Genomic DNA, 17,187 nt, shown 5'->3' with positions numbered 1-17,187 from the left:
CGTCTGGCCCCCACCTTCAGCAACGTGCTGCTGCGGCCCCAGAGTGCACCCAGCCCCGCTACTCCCAACTCGGCTCCCTCGCCCCAGCCCCCTGCCCCTGTCCACGCGCACGAGGCGGAGGACGTGCCACTGGGCGGCGGCGGCGGCAGCACTAGCATCAGCACTAGCATCATCGAGCCCGGCACGGCCAATGGCACCAATGATAACGGTACGTCTTGTCCTTTAATTTTAGAGGGCCATACTATGCTTATAGGAAGCTCAAAGAAACTTAACCATGTGGCTGTAGTATGATTTAGAAAATGAATAAATGAAATTACTCATATATTTTCTGACCTATAAGCCACCATTTTTTCCCCACACTATAAACCCTGTGGTTTATACCTTCATATGGCTAATATATACTAGATTATGTGTGACGAGGGAGTGAAGGGACAAAGTGAAGGGACAAAACTCCAGAGCTTATGTTGTGTAAATATCCCATGTTACAATGTATGTGGACACCTATCGCTTCTACAGAGATGGGTCCTATAGGTGCAATCCTTTTTTTCTTCTTGACTGGGTGTAGCTAATTTTCAGATGTGCCTTATATGCTAGACCAGCATGTTTGTGCAGTATAGCCAAGCCCAAGACTTTTTGTTTCCACGTGTCATGTCAGTTAAAGCTCTTTTATGTTTGTTGGGAACTATTGGAGATTTCACAAGGAAATGAACAGCCAAGTTAGATTTCATTCATTTTGTTCGATGAACTGAAATGCCAAGGCCATCATTTGAGAAGATGATTCCTCAGTAGGCAGCTCTTAGTTTAGAATGATGAAGATCATACAATGCATTTGACCCATCCTGCCATTAAGTAAAAGATAGAACCAACACAACACAGCAGTTTTGCCTTCTGAAGCCAGATTTATGTTCTCTCACTCTTTGGTCTCGATCACAGATAATGATTTCGATAATAATTAGATAATGATGCGATTCATGTCAATCAGGATGATCATAAAATTGTCCACATTAAATCCATTACTTCAGATACCCCCAGCCGATGTTATTTGTTTGTGATTTACATATGATTTGATTGTTTTTTGTTTTTTTATAGAAAAGCTGCCTTCTTGACTACAGTGTATGTACTCAGCACCCAAAGACCCTTTTTTAACCTGTCTGGAATTGAGTGCACTCCCTCAAAACCCTCCCAAATGTAGATGGTGATGAGGTGTAGTCTTTTCATACTAAGTGGGCCTGTCCTATCTATGTGTTGTAGAGATGGACTCTGACTCAGAGGGCAGTGAACACAGCAGCCCGTCGGTCCACAGTGAGAAGACCCTGCTAGAGAGACTGCAGATTCTAACCAATCAGGGCCTGATTCCAGTGGTCAAGGTCATCGTGGATTGGCTGCGGACAAACACAGACATCATTCTTATGTGTGCTCAGGTAAAAAAAAAAAAAAGAAAAGAAGATCCAATCCTGTCAGATTTATTGTAGACTGCAATTTTAATTGACTTCATTTAGGGCTTGTTTAAAGGCACTGTATGTGATATTTGTGTCATTATGAAGTGTACTGCGTGCAAAAATCGGAAAAACATAGACCAAAGGAGTGGGAACAAATACTGCTGATGTGTCCTATTGACATGTCCTAACCAAAGTACAGCTTGTGCCTAGCGGTGCACCCCACCCCCCCAAGGGTTAGGGTTATTTGTGCTAACTGACTATCCCCAGACTGTGCGTTGGTCACAAGCAGCAATAAGTGAAATTCTTGCCAAGCTGTTCTAAACATTCTGTGTTGCTGGGCAATCTGCATTTCCCCAGAAATCATTATTTTACAGCATGCTGCTCCCACCTGGTGAGGTGCGGACATTGCAGTAGGCCACAAAAAGTTCATATAGTTATTTATATCATCATATATCATATGATGATATATATCATATAGTTATTTTAAAGTTATTTTCACAGTTTAATAAAAACAAAAAAACCTGAAAATCTGTCATGTACTTTATTTCTGTTTCTCCAGAGCTCTCAGAGTCTGTGGAACAGGCTTTCGGTGCTGCTCAACCTCCTGCCTGACGGGGCCAAGATGCTGGAAGCAGGTGAGTCGGACTGGAGTCATGGCGGACAGTCAGTTAACTGATCTGTGGTGTTGAGGAAGATTTTCTTAATGCCAATACTGTGTGTGTCACAGGACTAACAGGTGTTTTGTAGGATGTGTCCCTAGAGACCTAAAAAGTAGATACTTTAAAGGTGTACTGTGTAATATTTTTAGTAGTTGATTTCCAAAATTCATGCCGCTCATTCACAAATGTTACCTTTTTAACATTATACTTACCAGCATCATTAAAGGGGTATGCCACTATTTTGGGGTTTAATACAGTTAAAATCGTTGACTGGGGTTTATAAAGGTGGTAAAGTGTCTTATTTTTCATGTTAAGCGTTGTCTTGCTTTAAGACAAGTTAAAAGAGGGAATATGTCGCTAAGCTAGTGAAAGTCAATGGATCCATGTAGCATGCTTTAAATTCTAAGTATTCATCGTGCCTAGCAAAAATATCACTTATCATACATGAAAAGGGGGATCTTTTCCATGGTCCGCTATTTTTAATTCCCAGAAATAGACATTTCTAGCTGCAAAACACACTGTACCTTTGTCATACTAGTAAATGTTGGTTTATTATATAGTAAATATTCATGAAAAGATCAAATTTGGCAATAGGCTGTAAAGGCTTGGATAGTCATGACACACACTTACGCAACCTGCTTGTTGATTGTGGGTGATGATATGATCATTTGATGTTTTGTGTGTTCAGACATGGGCGTGAGCAGTGAGGTGTGCGACCTGCTGGATCAGTGTGAGCAGTCGGGCCTGACACAGACGCTGCTGCTGCCGGAGGACGTAGCCCTGCGCCACCTGCCCGCCCTCAGCACCGCACACAGGAAGCTGGACTTCAGCAACAGCAGACCTACGCTCACCACACTACACGAGGTAACACACACACACACACACACACACACACACACACACACACACACACACACACACAGCACCGCACACAGGAAGCTGGACTCATGCAACAGCAGACCTACGCTCACCACACTACATGAGGTAACACACACACACACACACACACACACACGCACCCTCAGTACTGCACACAGGATACTGGACTTCAGCAACAGCAGACCTACGCTCACCACACTACATGAGGTAACACACACACACACACACACACACACACACACACACACACACAAACACACGCACCCTCAGTACTGCACACAGGATACTGGACTTCAGCAACAGCAGACCTACACTCACCACACTACACGAGGTAACACACACACACACACCACACAGGGTACTGGACTTCAGCAACAGCAGACCTATGCTCACCACACTACTCAAGATCACACACACACACTCACACACACACACACACACACACACACACACACACACACACACACACACACACAGGTGCCTGGACGAGCACCTTATATATCTTTCTACCTTCCCCTCCCTCCCCCTCTCTCTTCCTCCCTCCCTCCCCAGTGTATGGTACGCGTGTGCTGCATCCGCAGCTTCGGCCACTTCCTGACTGGTCTCCAGGGCAACGTGCTGCACTTCAACCCAGAGGCGGGCATCTTCACCAGCGTCAGCCAATCAGAGCAGGACAACCTGGTCCAGCAGGCCAAGGCTCAGTTCCGCATGGTAAGAAGCAAACGATATCAGGCCCCGGGGAAGCTGACAGGGATAGGGGGACAAAGGGGTAACTTGTCCTGGGCCCAGGGAGATAGGTTCTGCATGGTAAGAAGCAAACGATATCAGGCCCCGGGGAAGCTGACAGGGGTACGGGGACAAAGGGGTAACTTGTCCTGGGCCCAGGGAGATAGGTGCCTAGAATTAGGTCCTCAGTTCATTGCATCAGGGCTTGACACTGCCACCTGCCAACCCGCCAAATGCTGCTATAACTTTCACTAGCCACTAATATAGTAATTTATTAAGTGTGACAAATCACAAAAATGCAATTGTTTGTATTTTAATGCAAGATTATTCTAAAGAAAACAAAACTCTGGCTAGCAGAAAGGCTAAAGGGCTAATGACTCTGGAAAACCACTAGCCACAATGGCCGGTGAGCAAAAAAGTTAACGTCAAGCCCTGCATTGCATGTACGGGTAATGGTTGAGGAGGCCTTTCAGATGATTTTGTTCCCAAAGCTGACAGCGTCTGGTCGGACAAGTCATTTGATCTACCCGACCCTGATAAGACCCTTTTACTCATTTGATGTTTAAACACAAATTGCATATCATAGTCTAGCCTATTGTCAATTGGTGATCCAAAATCAGTCATGCGTTTAAATGACACTGGGTTTCTATGTATTTTTATGGGATAATTATTTATCACAGAGTATTTTAAGTGGAACAGCGACAGAAATGTCTGATGGCAGTAGACAAAAATAACAGTCGTTTCCGCCGCATGGCAAGTGTGGGGTGAAGTGGTAATACCCATAACCACTTACGCTAAGGATCTAGCTTCCTGCGTCAGGGAAATATTTTGATTGGAACATAAATGTATTTATTGATTTTCACTTGTAAAGTATTGAGCGTCCAGACGGGCTTCAGCATAAGTAAGCACAGTCTGGTAATAGCTTTACTTTTGTGAGGAAACCGTATCAAATTACTGCCTTGTAAGCCGTGCATTATGTTGCGTTTATGCCGATGGTAGTAAGGCTGATCGATGGCGGGGTTTTTCACATAGAGATGGTTGCGTGCCTGCATGCGTGCGTGGACCTCCTGTAAATCTGGGGCAGTTGAGCAATAGTCAAGGCCACTGGCGCATTCCTGCACCAGCCACCCCTCCATAACTCCCATCAGTGTGATGGTTGGGTAGGGAGCTCATAACTGGCCCTCATTTCCTCTCTTGATAGGCCAGTATGCTGTGTTGCACTTCTACACAGGCCCTTTGTTTGACCCTCAAAGTGTGCAGGTCAGCCTCAGGAAATGGAAGAGTGACGTGAAAGTGAAGTGAACTGTCATGTTTCTGAAGATGAAAAATGAAAATAAAGTCCGCACACCAAGGCTCCCGTTTCTCTTATTCTAATGTGACGTTTCGGGGTGTGCAGACTTAATTTTCATTTTTTCATGTGACTTTGCTAGTCCTGCACCCAAGACATTGTTGATATGGATATGCATGTTTTTTCTTTGTAGATTTTGTCTCTGAAGCCAAATATGTCAAGTTTTCCACTGATGTGTGTGTGTGTGCATGCGTGTGTGTGTGCTCTGTCTTTAGGCTGAGGAGGAGGCTCGTAGGAATCGGCTGATGAGGGACATGGCTCAGCTCCGCTTACAGGTACTTCTCTCTCTCCTTCCCGCCACTCTGCTCTCTTGGTTTTGTCCCGTTTATGCTACAGATCCTAGGTCTATACTACAAAGCTGGGTCAGGAGTAAACCATGTTAAGTTAAGAGGTAAATCATCTAAAAGAAGGGCCATAATTTACCTCTTAACTTAACATGGTTTACTCCTAAACCAGCTTTGTAGCATAGACCCCTGCTCTGCTCTCGTCTCCTCCTGTTTAATCTGTTTGTTTACAGACAGTTGTTTGCCGTCTTCATAAGGCCCTCTCTTTCTCTCATTTCTCCTGTTGGTCAATATATGGATCTGTCTATAGATAGATAGATTTGGCGTCTTGTCTGTATATAGACCGATCATTTTACTCTATTTATCCCCAGCTTATTTACTTCATTCGTCCATCAGGGATGCTTTAAATAAGCGTGTGTGTCTCTGTGTCTGTGTGTGTGTATGTGTGTGTGTCTGTGTCTGTGTCTGTGTCTGTGTCTGTGTCTGTGTCTGTGTCTGTGTCTGTGTCTGTGTGTGCGTGCAGTTGGAGGTGTCGCAGCTAGAGGGCAGTCTTCAGCAGCCTAAGGCCCAGTCCTCCATGTCTCCGTACCTGGTGCCTGACTCGGTCTCGCTGTGCCAACACCTCCCCCTGCTGCGGCAGCTGGCCAGCAGTGGCTGCTTCATCATCATCATCCCCCGCACAGGTACAGGACACACCACACAGGCACATTTACACACACGCACACGCACACGCACACGCACACACACACTACAGGCACATTTAAACACAGAAACACACACACACACACACACACACACACACACACACACACACACACACACACACACACACACTACAGGCACATTTAAACACAGACACACACACACACAAGCATACAGCATCATCAGCATATATCATCCCCCGCACAGGTATGGAGACCTCCACTTGTTAAAGACTCTGTGACTGTGGTACTTGAGATGTACATCACCACATCACAAGTACCACAGCCACACAGGCTTTTATCCACACACAGTTATACAATATGTAAGCACTGCAGTCACCACAGATTTTTGTAAGTCGGCAAAATTTCACAATTATGTTTCAAGGGCGCAGCCATTTTGACACGGAGATGGAGTTAACATTTATATATACATTTATATCCTATATATATATATATATAGGAGGAAATACTTCACTTAGCTTAATGTGAGTAAACGGCTATGAAACGACACCCAACTTAACATTATCACCCGTAGAAAGGCCCTCTCCCATCTCATGAAATATAAAAGCTGGAGATCCAGTATTGTGCTAGCACTCTGTGTGCATTAGGCCGGAGATATGCTTGCTGTGTGCCTTCAATTTTGCATGCAACTGTGTGCGACCAAGTGCACATCAGAATGACAGGAGCACTTCGCACAATACTGAAGCAGGTATCATCCAGGGGGCAGATAGCCAACCAGACTCTCACTAATGTTTTCCACCATTGTTTGACTCTACCGCAAACTCATTATGAACATTTGAAAGATCGCCTCTCGCAGTTATAAATACACAAATACCTAATACACAATATTGCACATTGTAGTAAACATAAAGCACACACTTGAGGACAATAGTCCTTCCAGCAGTTTGCACACACTCACGCACACACATACACAAGGAGGTTGACCCTGTCGGTCTGTCCGTCTGAAACGCATTCTTGAAATTGTTATGCCCTCCTGTGCCCACAAGGCGGCAGTGCATAGGCGGATGCATCTTTGTCTGCCTGTCGGACTTGTTCAACAGTTTCTCCATGAGGGATTTATTCAAGAACTGCAATTGTGTGCACTGCACACGTTCTGAGCAAAACAGTAAACAATGAACTATTGATGTCATTTCTTTTGTCCCCCAGAAGGCCTGACAGTCTCTGAGAACATTTCATAATGTGTTCAATAATAGTGTGTGTGTGTGTGTGTGTGTGTGTGTGTGTGTGTGTGTGTGTGTGTGTGTGTGTGTGTGTGTGTGTGTGTGTGTGTGTGTGTGTGTGTGTGTGTGTGTGTGTGTGTGTGTGTGTGTGTGTGTGTCTTTGTGCAGTGATTGATGGGCTGGACTTGCTGAAGAAGGAGAATCCTGGAGCGAGAGATGGAATCCGTTTCCTGGAATCAGAGTTTCGCAAGGGGAATAGGTGGGTTGGCCCTTCAGTTCAACTCAACCAGTTCTCCTTTCACTGTTGGATGACAGACTACAGACTACAGTCTACAGACAAGTGCACTGCACAGCAGAGTCTCTGTATGTAATCGTTATAATAGCACGTCACTGTATTATATTGTAGTTAAGTCAGATTATACCACTATTGAGTTTGGTAGGGATGAAAAAGGAAAGTCAGTCCTTCAAATAGTTGCAAGGTTGATGTTGTGGTGTGCCACCATTTTACCCTTGAAAATGTTGCGTCAGAGTTTGATATGTAGCTTGTTTATTTGTTGTGTTTGTTCACCTAGAGTTGGTCTGGAAGGGGCACTTTTGTTCAGATGAAAGTATATTGACACACATTTAATTGAAGGATACAAGATTTCCAAGGCAAATGTTGTCCTAGATAGCTGCTAAACCACAATGTTCTAGATAGGCCATGTAGCCATCTCTGTCTGTCTCTGTCTCTCTCCCTCCCTCTCTCCCTCTCCCTCCCTCTCTCTCTCTCTCTCTCTCTCTCTCTCTCTCTCTCTCTCTCTCTCTCTCTCTCCGTGTAGTAACATAATTGCTTCCAAAATAAACAGATTTTTTTTCTTGGTAGATTCTTTGTTCTCTTTCAGTTATTTATTACAAAATATAACAAGTAGTTCTTATCAGGCATTTGCAACGTTTTGCTCTTGTTGTTTTGGCCGCCTTTTAAACGAGTGCGCCCCGCTTCCTCCTTCCCTGCAGGTATATCCGCTGTCAGAAGGAGTCAGGAAGGACGTTTGAGCGGGACAAGCTGAAGAGGCAGGACCCCGAGGCATGGTAAGAGACAGAGGCCCCTCTCGTCTACTCTGTTTGATGTGCTTTCTACAGTCCATTCTGACCCAGTCATTATAGGCACTTTTCCCACTACCCGTTTTCTACCCAGTGCAGCTCCACACAACACGTCTCAGCCGCCGTTTATTGCTCTTCTATTATTTAAGTACAACATGGGACAGCTCAAACCTCCACTCATTTTTTCACCTGGCTGCATCGAGTTGAACGGGTACCGTCGCTTCCTACTACTCAGAATGCTGTGCACTATGGGGAATCCGTAAAACAAAAATTGCATCCACCTGTTCAACTGCCTTAAAAATATCTTTAGTTTGACTCTTTGTTACTTTGATCTTAAAATTGGAGTAAAAAACATTGTAGTATCTAAATATGATGTAAATAAATAAAATAAATAAAACTATTTATAGCCTATTTCACGATTTGGATATCTGTTGTTTCTTACGTTGGTCAACTAGTTGGTAAGTTTACGTTGGTAAACTTATGTGATGTGACCATGTCAAAACCGTAAGTCCAACCATTTCAATGATACATTCCAATGGTACATTCCAAATCAGAATATTCAGAAGTTGCCCTTCTCAATGTTCGTTGGTGTCACCCATATCGGGTCACACGGCTTGTAATGGAAACCCAAACCAGGCTGACTCAACACCAGTACTCGTCTCAACGCAGCGCAACAGGACACAGCCGGGTTGTATGTGGAAATGTGGCTTTTATACTACAGCAGAACTTGGGGCCATACACTGTTTCTGAAAGAAATAGCACTCTTGAGTTGTGTAGTGCTAACTGCTGTTTCTATTTGCACATGAGGCCCTTATGTCTGGGGAAAAGGGCCATTACCGAAATCAGCAAAGCACTTCTTTGGCTCCTTTGTATTACGTAGAAAAATTTAGCAGGCACAAATATTTGCCACTCTGATATCACATTTGATAATGCCATTGGGAAGGTACAAGAGAAGGCGTTCAGTGGGCGTGCCACAATATCACTGGCAATAATGATAAAGCTGCTTGATTGTTTTCATCAATGCGTGAACGTTCCAAACTGCAATTCAAAGTTTATATTTTGACTTGTGGAAATTTGACAGTATGCTCACTTTTTTACCATTGTTTAGAGTGTAGCACGACATCTACTTTTCATTTAGTATTTTTTTTCTCACTGCCTGGAATGTATCAGGCTGTCAATTCAATGTATCAGCCAACTTCGATGAAAACCCGTGTTGCTTTGGCCAACCATGCTACATGCAGCTAGCTCTTGACCTGGTGCCCTAATCCCACGCCAATGATCCCGTGGTAGAGCCTAAACCACTTAAATGCATCTCAATAGCAGCAATGCACTTTAGCTGACTGTTGAATGAGAATGAAGATTATAGGGTTGCTAAGGGGTCAAGCTGTAAGCAATCTGAACCAATGAGTCTTAATCTCTGGTGGTCTGACCAGAGTGTTGAGGGTGCAGGGGTGTTTGTTGTGTGGTGCTTTGACTGGGGCCTTGTAGCTCTTCGTGGTGTTTGTTGTGTGTGTGGTGGTTTGACTGGGCCGCAAGAGCTTCCCATGGTGTGTGTGTCTGTGTCTGTGTGTGTGGTTTGAGCAGGGCATTGAGCATGCTGTGGTGTTTGTTGCGTGTGGGTTTGACCAGAGTGGTCAGCTTCCAGTCCAGTGGTGTTGTGTGGTGGACGGTTTGACTGGGGCCTTGTAGCTCTCCATGGTGTGTTGTGTGGTGGTTTGACTTGGTGTGGAGTTTGCCGTAGTGTTGTGTGATGCTTTGACTGGGAAGTTGATCTTGCCAAAGTGTGCGTTGTGCATTGGTCTGAATGGCTGAAGCAGTTTAAAGCATTGTGTAATTTTATAGACAAAGCAGTGAGATGTCACCCATAGACTTAAGCAGAACCAAATGAAACCACATCCGAGCATCATCATGTACAGGTACAATCATCTGGCTCACGACCAGTTCCAAATATTTGAGCAGTTGTCCCACCTCCCTAGTGTTCCGATGTGTGGAGGAACGGGTTGCTACTGTCAATCATGCCAGCTGTGCTCCTAATAGTTTGTACAACTTAGACTTGGCTAAGTGTAAAATACAAAGCATTTCAAATAAAACGCTAGTCTGTCCCAATATATGGTTGTTGTGGATATCAACACAATTTAACAAATGTAAAATCGACCTTTGAACCAGCCTGTAAGTACTGGGTGTTTATTTTGAAGTATGGAAAATGTCAGGATAACATTGTAGCCTATGGGATTTTCATTGGAGACTTATGGAACCTGAAGATTTGCTTCCGTAGCCAGCCCCCGAAAGGGTTAAAGCGTGCGCATCCAAGCTTCTGAGCTTGGAGCAGGACAACATTAGCATAGAATCTATGCCATAGATCAATAAAAGATGCGAGTCCTCTTCAACCAAGATTTTTTGCTCCCATTGACTGGATATTGAGCTTACCGTGGTGTGTTTGTTGTCTGGTCCACAGGCAGCTGTACAAGATGGTGGATAGCTGCCGTCAGCTGACAGGCGCGCAGAGCAACGGGGACGAGGACACGGTCGGCATGGTGACCATCCTCACTGGTCACTCCATTCCCGAGCTGTCCGCTCGAGCCGGGCCCATGAAGGTATGCAGTCTCTCTCTCTCTCTCTCTCTCTCTCTCTCTCTCTCTCTCTCTCTCTCTCTCTCTCTCTCTCTCTCTCTCTCTCTCTCTCTCTCTGTGTTTCTTTTCCTCTCTCTTTCTCTCATGCTCACTCTCTCTGTCTCTGTCACATTCTCTAATACACAGGAGTCGTCCTGATATGAACTGAAATTCAGTGTCTAAAGTGTGTGCATTAGGATTATGTCTGTGCTTTGTTTCTGACCATCTCAATTTATTTGATTGTGTCAGTATGATTGCCCCGGCCTGGTCTCCTCCTCCCCAGTAATCATCACTAACTGTCGGAGGCATTATCAGCCCTAAATTCATGCCATTTATGCATGCCTGGGTGTCTCACACTGCATTATCATTGTGCATTCCATTATACAGAATTTTGTAGCAAAAGACCGTGTTTGCTATGTCAGTTTCTCATAGTCAAACTCTTTGAGTCATCCTCATATGCTAGTAATAAGCAAAATGTAATCAATACCTGTTCAGAAATCAATGGTATTGTTGTTAACACTTTATTTTAGGGATACATCTATTAGCACTAATACATACAATGTGCCTGTATAAGTAACTTGTAAGGCATGTACAAAGCAAAGTCAAGCATTTGTTAGGCATGTATTCGCAAATGTATTGTTGCACAATAAGGGATTTATTACCAATTTAACCTCAGTAAGGCCCTAGTAGGCCTTAGCTTTTGCTTTGTACATGCCTTCCAAGTTACTTATGCAGGCATTAACATTGTATATTAGTGCTAATAGATGTATCCCTAAAATAAAATGTTACCATATTGTTTATTTAAAGTATGGTATATTTGCGACCTCATCAGCATTAAGCATTTCTCTCGCAACAAGACTATTCATACACTCTGGAAAAAAAAGGATTGAGAATTAATTTTACAATACAAATGAACGCGAGAACTCCTATCAAATCAATGTAGCAGACTTTGCCAGAAACCTAAAATAGTGGGGCTAGTGTTTGTTCCACTCTTGTTTTTGGGAAAGAGTATAATTAAGATCCTAAAAAAGTGAAAAAAAGATTACTTATCTGAAACATGATGAGATTTGGTGTCTGTCTGAGAGCCAAATGATGATTTGAAAGTCACCATAGCTGTTTTTGGAGACCATTGATTGGTAGATCGGTTGCAGTGTTATTGGTGGCTCGTTACCACATACCAAAGAAATAAACCTCACAAGTAGCTCTGATGCACCAGAGGTGACTCACATTACACTTAGAGTGATACTGTCCCATTTTTGGAAATAAGCTTATTTTACACCTCTCCTTGAGCTAATTAATAGGCTTTTACCGTTATCCTGTACTTTCAACTGCTCTCTGGGTATGGCAGTGCAAATTTTACCTCCATGCTAGCAGTTAACATTGAGTCCTATGAGACCAGCTGGCGGCTAACTGGTCTCATAGGACTCAATGTTAACTGCTAGCTTGAAGGTAAAGTTTGCACTGCCATACCCAGAGAACGGTTGAAAGTATCGAAGAATGGTAAAACCCTATTAATTAACTCAAGGGGAGGTGTAAAATAAGCATATTTCCAAAAATGGTGCAGTATCACTTTAAGAATGTAACTGGCATTTCAAAGGTTCAGGTGTAATTCCAAAAAGCTGTTCTAGATCAGAATAAGTTGTTATTCCGGCCATCGAACGATGGACATGCCTGCCATCTTAAAATATACATTTTGTGACTTGTGTAAGACTTGAGTCGCAAACTGACTCAAGACTTGTCTTGGCGATACTAGGAATGACGTTCGACATGACTCGAACTTGAACGCCATTGACTTGAGACTTGACAGATATAGATTTTTGCTATTCCAAGCAGTCCTTGTAATTCCAGAAGTTGCTGGTGCTACAAGATTAGTTTCATTTCAATCGGTTTTCTATCCACACAGACACATCGAGAGTCTTGCATAAGAATTGTTATTCTTGTGCTTTGTGAACTGAGTATAATACTGTTTTAGTGACAGGCTATGGCTTGCATTTTATTTGAAGTGATGTGTGCACATGTGTTATGACTAATAATGCACATGTGTTATGCTTTATTGATGTTCACAACCCTTTGCCATTGACTGGAATTTGTTCTTTTGGAAAAGTTTTTGTTTTTCAGGCTTTGCAGTTCATTTGATGTTCTCATGAGCTGTTTAGAAATCAGTCCTGTCGCTTTAGGTTTCAGGACTTCATATATTATTGCCCAAGTCTTCGCACCATCATCAACGCCATCTCAAACTTGGTGGGTTTTTCCCCAGGACTACAGGGCTAATTCAAGCAATGGACCCATTTCACCTCCCTTATGCAACCCCTCCGTCTCCAATCCCCTCTTCTCCCTGTCCGTGTCTGCCATTCGGCCAAGGCCCCCTCTTGTCTGCCACTGCCGGCCGTTGTTACGAGCAGCTGCTGGGAGATGGCTGTATTTTTAGCCTCCCTTGAGCTTTTCAGCCCTGTTAAATATTAAGTTTGGGGGCCATGCAAACGACTGACAGTCTTACTGTCGGAGCTTTGGTTTGAGTTGGGTCCTCTTTTTTTATATTGTGCATACTAATGTGTGTGTGTATTTGTTTGTGTGTGTGTGTCCCTCTCTCTTTGTGTGTCTCCCGCTCTCTTTCTGTGTGTGTGTGTGTGTGTGTGTTTTGTGTGTTTGCTGTTGTCGTGGCGACAGGCTGCCATGGCAGCAGTGGCATCGGCGGGCATGGAGCTGAAGAACGTGGTGGAGTTCTACCGGCAGTGGAAAGAGATGGGCTGAGGAAAGCTTTTGCCGCGTGGCTACTTCGGCTGATTCACACATCCACTCCCTCTCTCTCTCTGTCTTTTCTCTATTTCTCGTTCTCTATCTCTTTCTCTCTCTCCCTCTTTCTCTCTCTCTGTCTCGCTCTCTCTCTCTCTCTCTCTCGTTCTCTTTCCTCATCCACTCTACCGTCTGCATCTGCTTCTCCGAGACAACAAGTGAAAACGTGAAGTCAAACCAGTTGGCAGGGAGAATGAGATGACGGCAGCAGGCCAGAGGCGGCTGTGTGTGTTTGGAAGGCGGAGCACAGGAATGGGGAGAACAGGAGAAAAGATTTCTTTTATTTCTTTGAAACATAGAATAAAAAGAATTAAGAGCAAAGGAAAAAAAATATCAAAAACCTAAAGCAGAATCCCTTGCCCTTCTCTTACCCAGAGAAAGAAGAGACCCGCCCCTGTGCGGAGTAAGGAAGGAGAGATTTCTATTTTATCTTTTTTTTGAGGGAAAGGCCATTCAGACATGAAGCGATTCTGGTTCACACGTGTAGTACACAACCAGGTTTCTTGTTTGAAGAGATGAGGGCCTAACAACTCACAGAGAGAGAGAGACGTACACACATAACACACATTATACACAAACCCAAGGAGAAGACGTGATCGATTACCAATATATAAATATATATAGAGCGCAAAGTTTGGTTTTCTTTTTTTTCCCTTCACGTTTAGGAAGCTATTTTGGGGGGAGAGCTTGATCTGGGCTTGCTTTTACACAGTCGGCTCCAGCCACACCAGTAATGGCAGGTGGCGAGAGCGTGACTGCAACTGCGGTAGCGTAGCTACGAGCCACCAGAGTTCCCTAACGCTCACGCTGGAAAGTTCTGGAACCTGGCCCTGGTGCCAAAGCATGGTTCCTTTTAGCCACCTGTAGGACTTGCCCCAAAGAGGAGTGGTCCGGGTGGAAGAATTTTTGCACGTCTTCGGGATGTTTTTTTTTTCCTCTCTGTGGCTTTTTTGTTTTTGTTTTTGTTTTTGTTTTTTTTTGCTGTGTTTTTTGTGACCAGTGACCTAATGTATTCAGTTACGTATGTATAGAGAGAGCAGAAAAGGGTTATGTAAGGACAGCAAAAAAAAAAAAATCAAGAAAAAAAAAGATGGTTGGTTTTATGCGATTTTATTTTTGTATGTTGTACTGTTTTTTCTGTGTCTTGTCTTTCATTATTTTGGGCCTTTGTAAAACTGTGCTGAACACAGTAGCAGGAAGGGGTGGACCGGGGAGGACAGAACGGGACGCCAGGGGAGGTGAGGCTGACTTCTGACGGTCAATTCTCCCAGGGGGGCGGGGAAAAACGGTCTTGTGATTTGTGTTGGTTTCATGCTTGCGTGGATGTGATCACAGTAGAGGTACTAGCTTGTATCAACCCCCCTTTGGTCCCTTCCATCATCACCAACAGCATAACAGAGGTCAATCCCGGGCTCAGAAACTAAAAACCCTTCCACAAATTTGACACAATCAGCTGATCCGCTGATCCTAATGAGTGAGTACTCAAAAAATGTACTCCAGTTACTCAGTGAAGTCACCTGTGTTGGAAGGAAACAGCAGCAGGATTTTTACTTCTGAATTGTGTTTTTTTACTCGGCCGATCATCAGTCAGATTCCTTAGTGTTGATTCAACCCTTTGAGAGTAGGTGCAACACTACAAGTGTGAGATGCAGCTTTATAAACGTTGAATTAGTACTGCAAAAATGACTGCGCATCATCATCCTTAAAGAAAGAGTGCGTAATTTTGTAGTTTGTTTCCAGAACCTATGCTGCCATTCACAAATGGCATATTTTTCATGTATATTTAGCACCTCCATCAATTTCTTAGTATTCATTATGACTTGGGAATTTGCACTTTTCATATATGTAAGGGGGATTTTCTCCATGTCAACCATTTTGAACTTCCAGTAATGGACATATTTGGCAGCAAAACTAGTGCAGTAGCAGTAATGATTTTTTACTTCATACATTTTCATGAAAATATCAATTTTGTGAATGAACAACATACGTTTTGGAAAATAAACTACTAAAATTGCATGCTCTGCCGTTGCCCAACAACATCTACCAACACCATCACCACCCCTCCTTTCAGTTCTGGGGTGCGTTTCTCGAAAGCTTAGTTGCTAACTACGTTAGCTACTTTGTTAATAGTAATGCGATTTCTCATTTGCAACTACCCAAGTTGCTAACTGCTAACAACTATGCTTTCGAGAAATGCACCCCTGGTCCTAGAAAATCTACTACTAAGCAGTTTTCCTCCTTCTGTAAACCAGAACAGAACCCAGCATCATTCCCGTCATGCACAGTGCAAAAGGGAGACAAATGTATGTGTGAGTTTCATGCATTCAACAATAAAAGAAAACAAGACTCCATTCGAGTGTTTTGCTGTTTGCCTTGTGTTTATACAGTGGTCCATGTGTTTTTTGATTGGTGTACAGTATGCACAAACAAATATGATGCAACATTTTGTGACAATACAATGCAAAGTGTTATGGGGAATCATGCCGTGTTAGGCCCTAAACCTGTTCTAGGCCTAAGCTTACTTGTCTAAAAGCTAGTAACGCATCTAAGATTGCCAACGCCATTTTTAAAAGACTTGTAAAATAGTTTTCTCCATCAGAGGGACCAAACTATATGCACAAGTATCTTAAAATATCTAAATGCAAAGCCCTTCAAAATATTTTGCAATTATCTGGCCTAATTAAATGTTTTGATCAATGATGCAGTAGACCTCCTTGGTTTTGATAGACCTACTTAAATGATAGTGCTGGCCCCGCCCCATCCATGCCTGTAACTGGGTCTCTGTGTCCCCGTTCACCACCTCACTGCCATTCTAGGCCCTCTGCCCCGGCTGGCCTCGGCTTTGTGCCCAGAACTCGTTTTTGGCACAAAGTGTAGTCAGTGCCTTGTTAGCGCACACTGTGCCCCTCGCTTTGAAACATCGTTCAGTGCTTTCCCTGGTTTGGGGACATTTTACACACACACACACACACACACACACACACTTGGTCCCGTGGCCCACTGAACCAGCCAGTTCAGACGACTGTGAAGATGGCCCTGCACAATAATTTGTAGACTCATCAACCCGTGCCCCAACGACACCATTTTGCGTGGCTAATGTCTGTTTAAGGTGACTGGTTCAACGTTCAGCAGCGTCTTTATTCATCGAGTCGACATCTGTGGAAATTAAGAGGGAAATCAAACAGAATGTTCGAGTCATTGCGTAATAACTGAGCAAACCGTTAAGAAAAGCGCATGGTTTGATGGGTTAGCGCAACATGTGAGCGTGAGCCGAGCATCCTTCCCAAAATCTTTGGAAATATCATGCGATGGTAGGGTTGCCAGGCTGGTGTATTTTTCTCTGACAGTCTATTGACTTCTGAAAACAGCGTTTCTTTCTTCTCCCTGTCCAATGAAAAAGTCGTGGCCAGAGGGTGGGATTTAGACTTGTGGTCTACACTTTTACTCGCCAGAAGAAGAATGCGATAGATAAAGAAAGTAGCCTAGCT

At 43.7% G+C, this 17,187-nt stretch overlaps 1 protein-coding gene across 2 annotated transcripts in view; it reads left to right on the top strand.

The window, feature by feature from the left end:
- Positions 1 to 16,050, top strand: part of smg5 (SMG5 nonsense mediated mRNA decay factor) — a 29,544-nt gene extending 13,494 nt beyond the window's left edge. For both annotated transcript variants that reach the window (XM_063199367.1, XM_063199366.1), the window contains exons 13-23: positions 1 to 208; positions 1,252 to 1,421; positions 1,999 to 2,074; positions 2,787 to 2,962; positions 3,530 to 3,688; positions 5,267 to 5,326; positions 5,859 to 6,018; positions 7,386 to 7,476; positions 8,211 to 8,285; positions 10,753 to 10,891; positions 13,574 to 16,050. The exon at positions 1 to 208 is cut by the window's left edge. In XM_063199367.1, the coding sequence (XP_063055437.1) occupies positions 1 to 208; positions 1,252 to 1,421; positions 1,999 to 2,074; positions 2,787 to 2,962; positions 3,530 to 3,688; positions 5,267 to 5,326; positions 5,859 to 6,018; positions 7,386 to 7,476; positions 8,211 to 8,285; positions 10,753 to 10,891; positions 13,574 to 13,657 (1,398 nt within the window). In that variant the 3' untranslated portion in view covers positions 13,658 to 16,050. The remainder of the gene's footprint in view (positions 209 to 1,251; positions 1,422 to 1,998; positions 2,075 to 2,786; positions 2,963 to 3,529; positions 3,689 to 5,266; positions 5,327 to 5,858; positions 6,019 to 7,385; positions 7,477 to 8,210; positions 8,286 to 10,752; positions 10,892 to 13,573) is intronic.
- The last annotated feature ends 1,137 nt before the right edge of the window (positions 16,051 to 17,187 follow it).

The sequence above is a fragment of the Engraulis encrasicolus genome, chromosome 5 (genome assembly GCF_034702125.1).
Source record: "Engraulis encrasicolus isolate BLACKSEA-1 chromosome 5, IST_EnEncr_1.0, whole genome shotgun sequence".
Taxonomy (NCBI): domain Eukaryota; kingdom Metazoa; phylum Chordata; class Actinopteri; order Clupeiformes; family Engraulidae; genus Engraulis; species Engraulis encrasicolus.
Note: the sequence above shows the minus strand (reverse complement) of the source record. Positions and strands in the feature narration are given on the sequence as shown.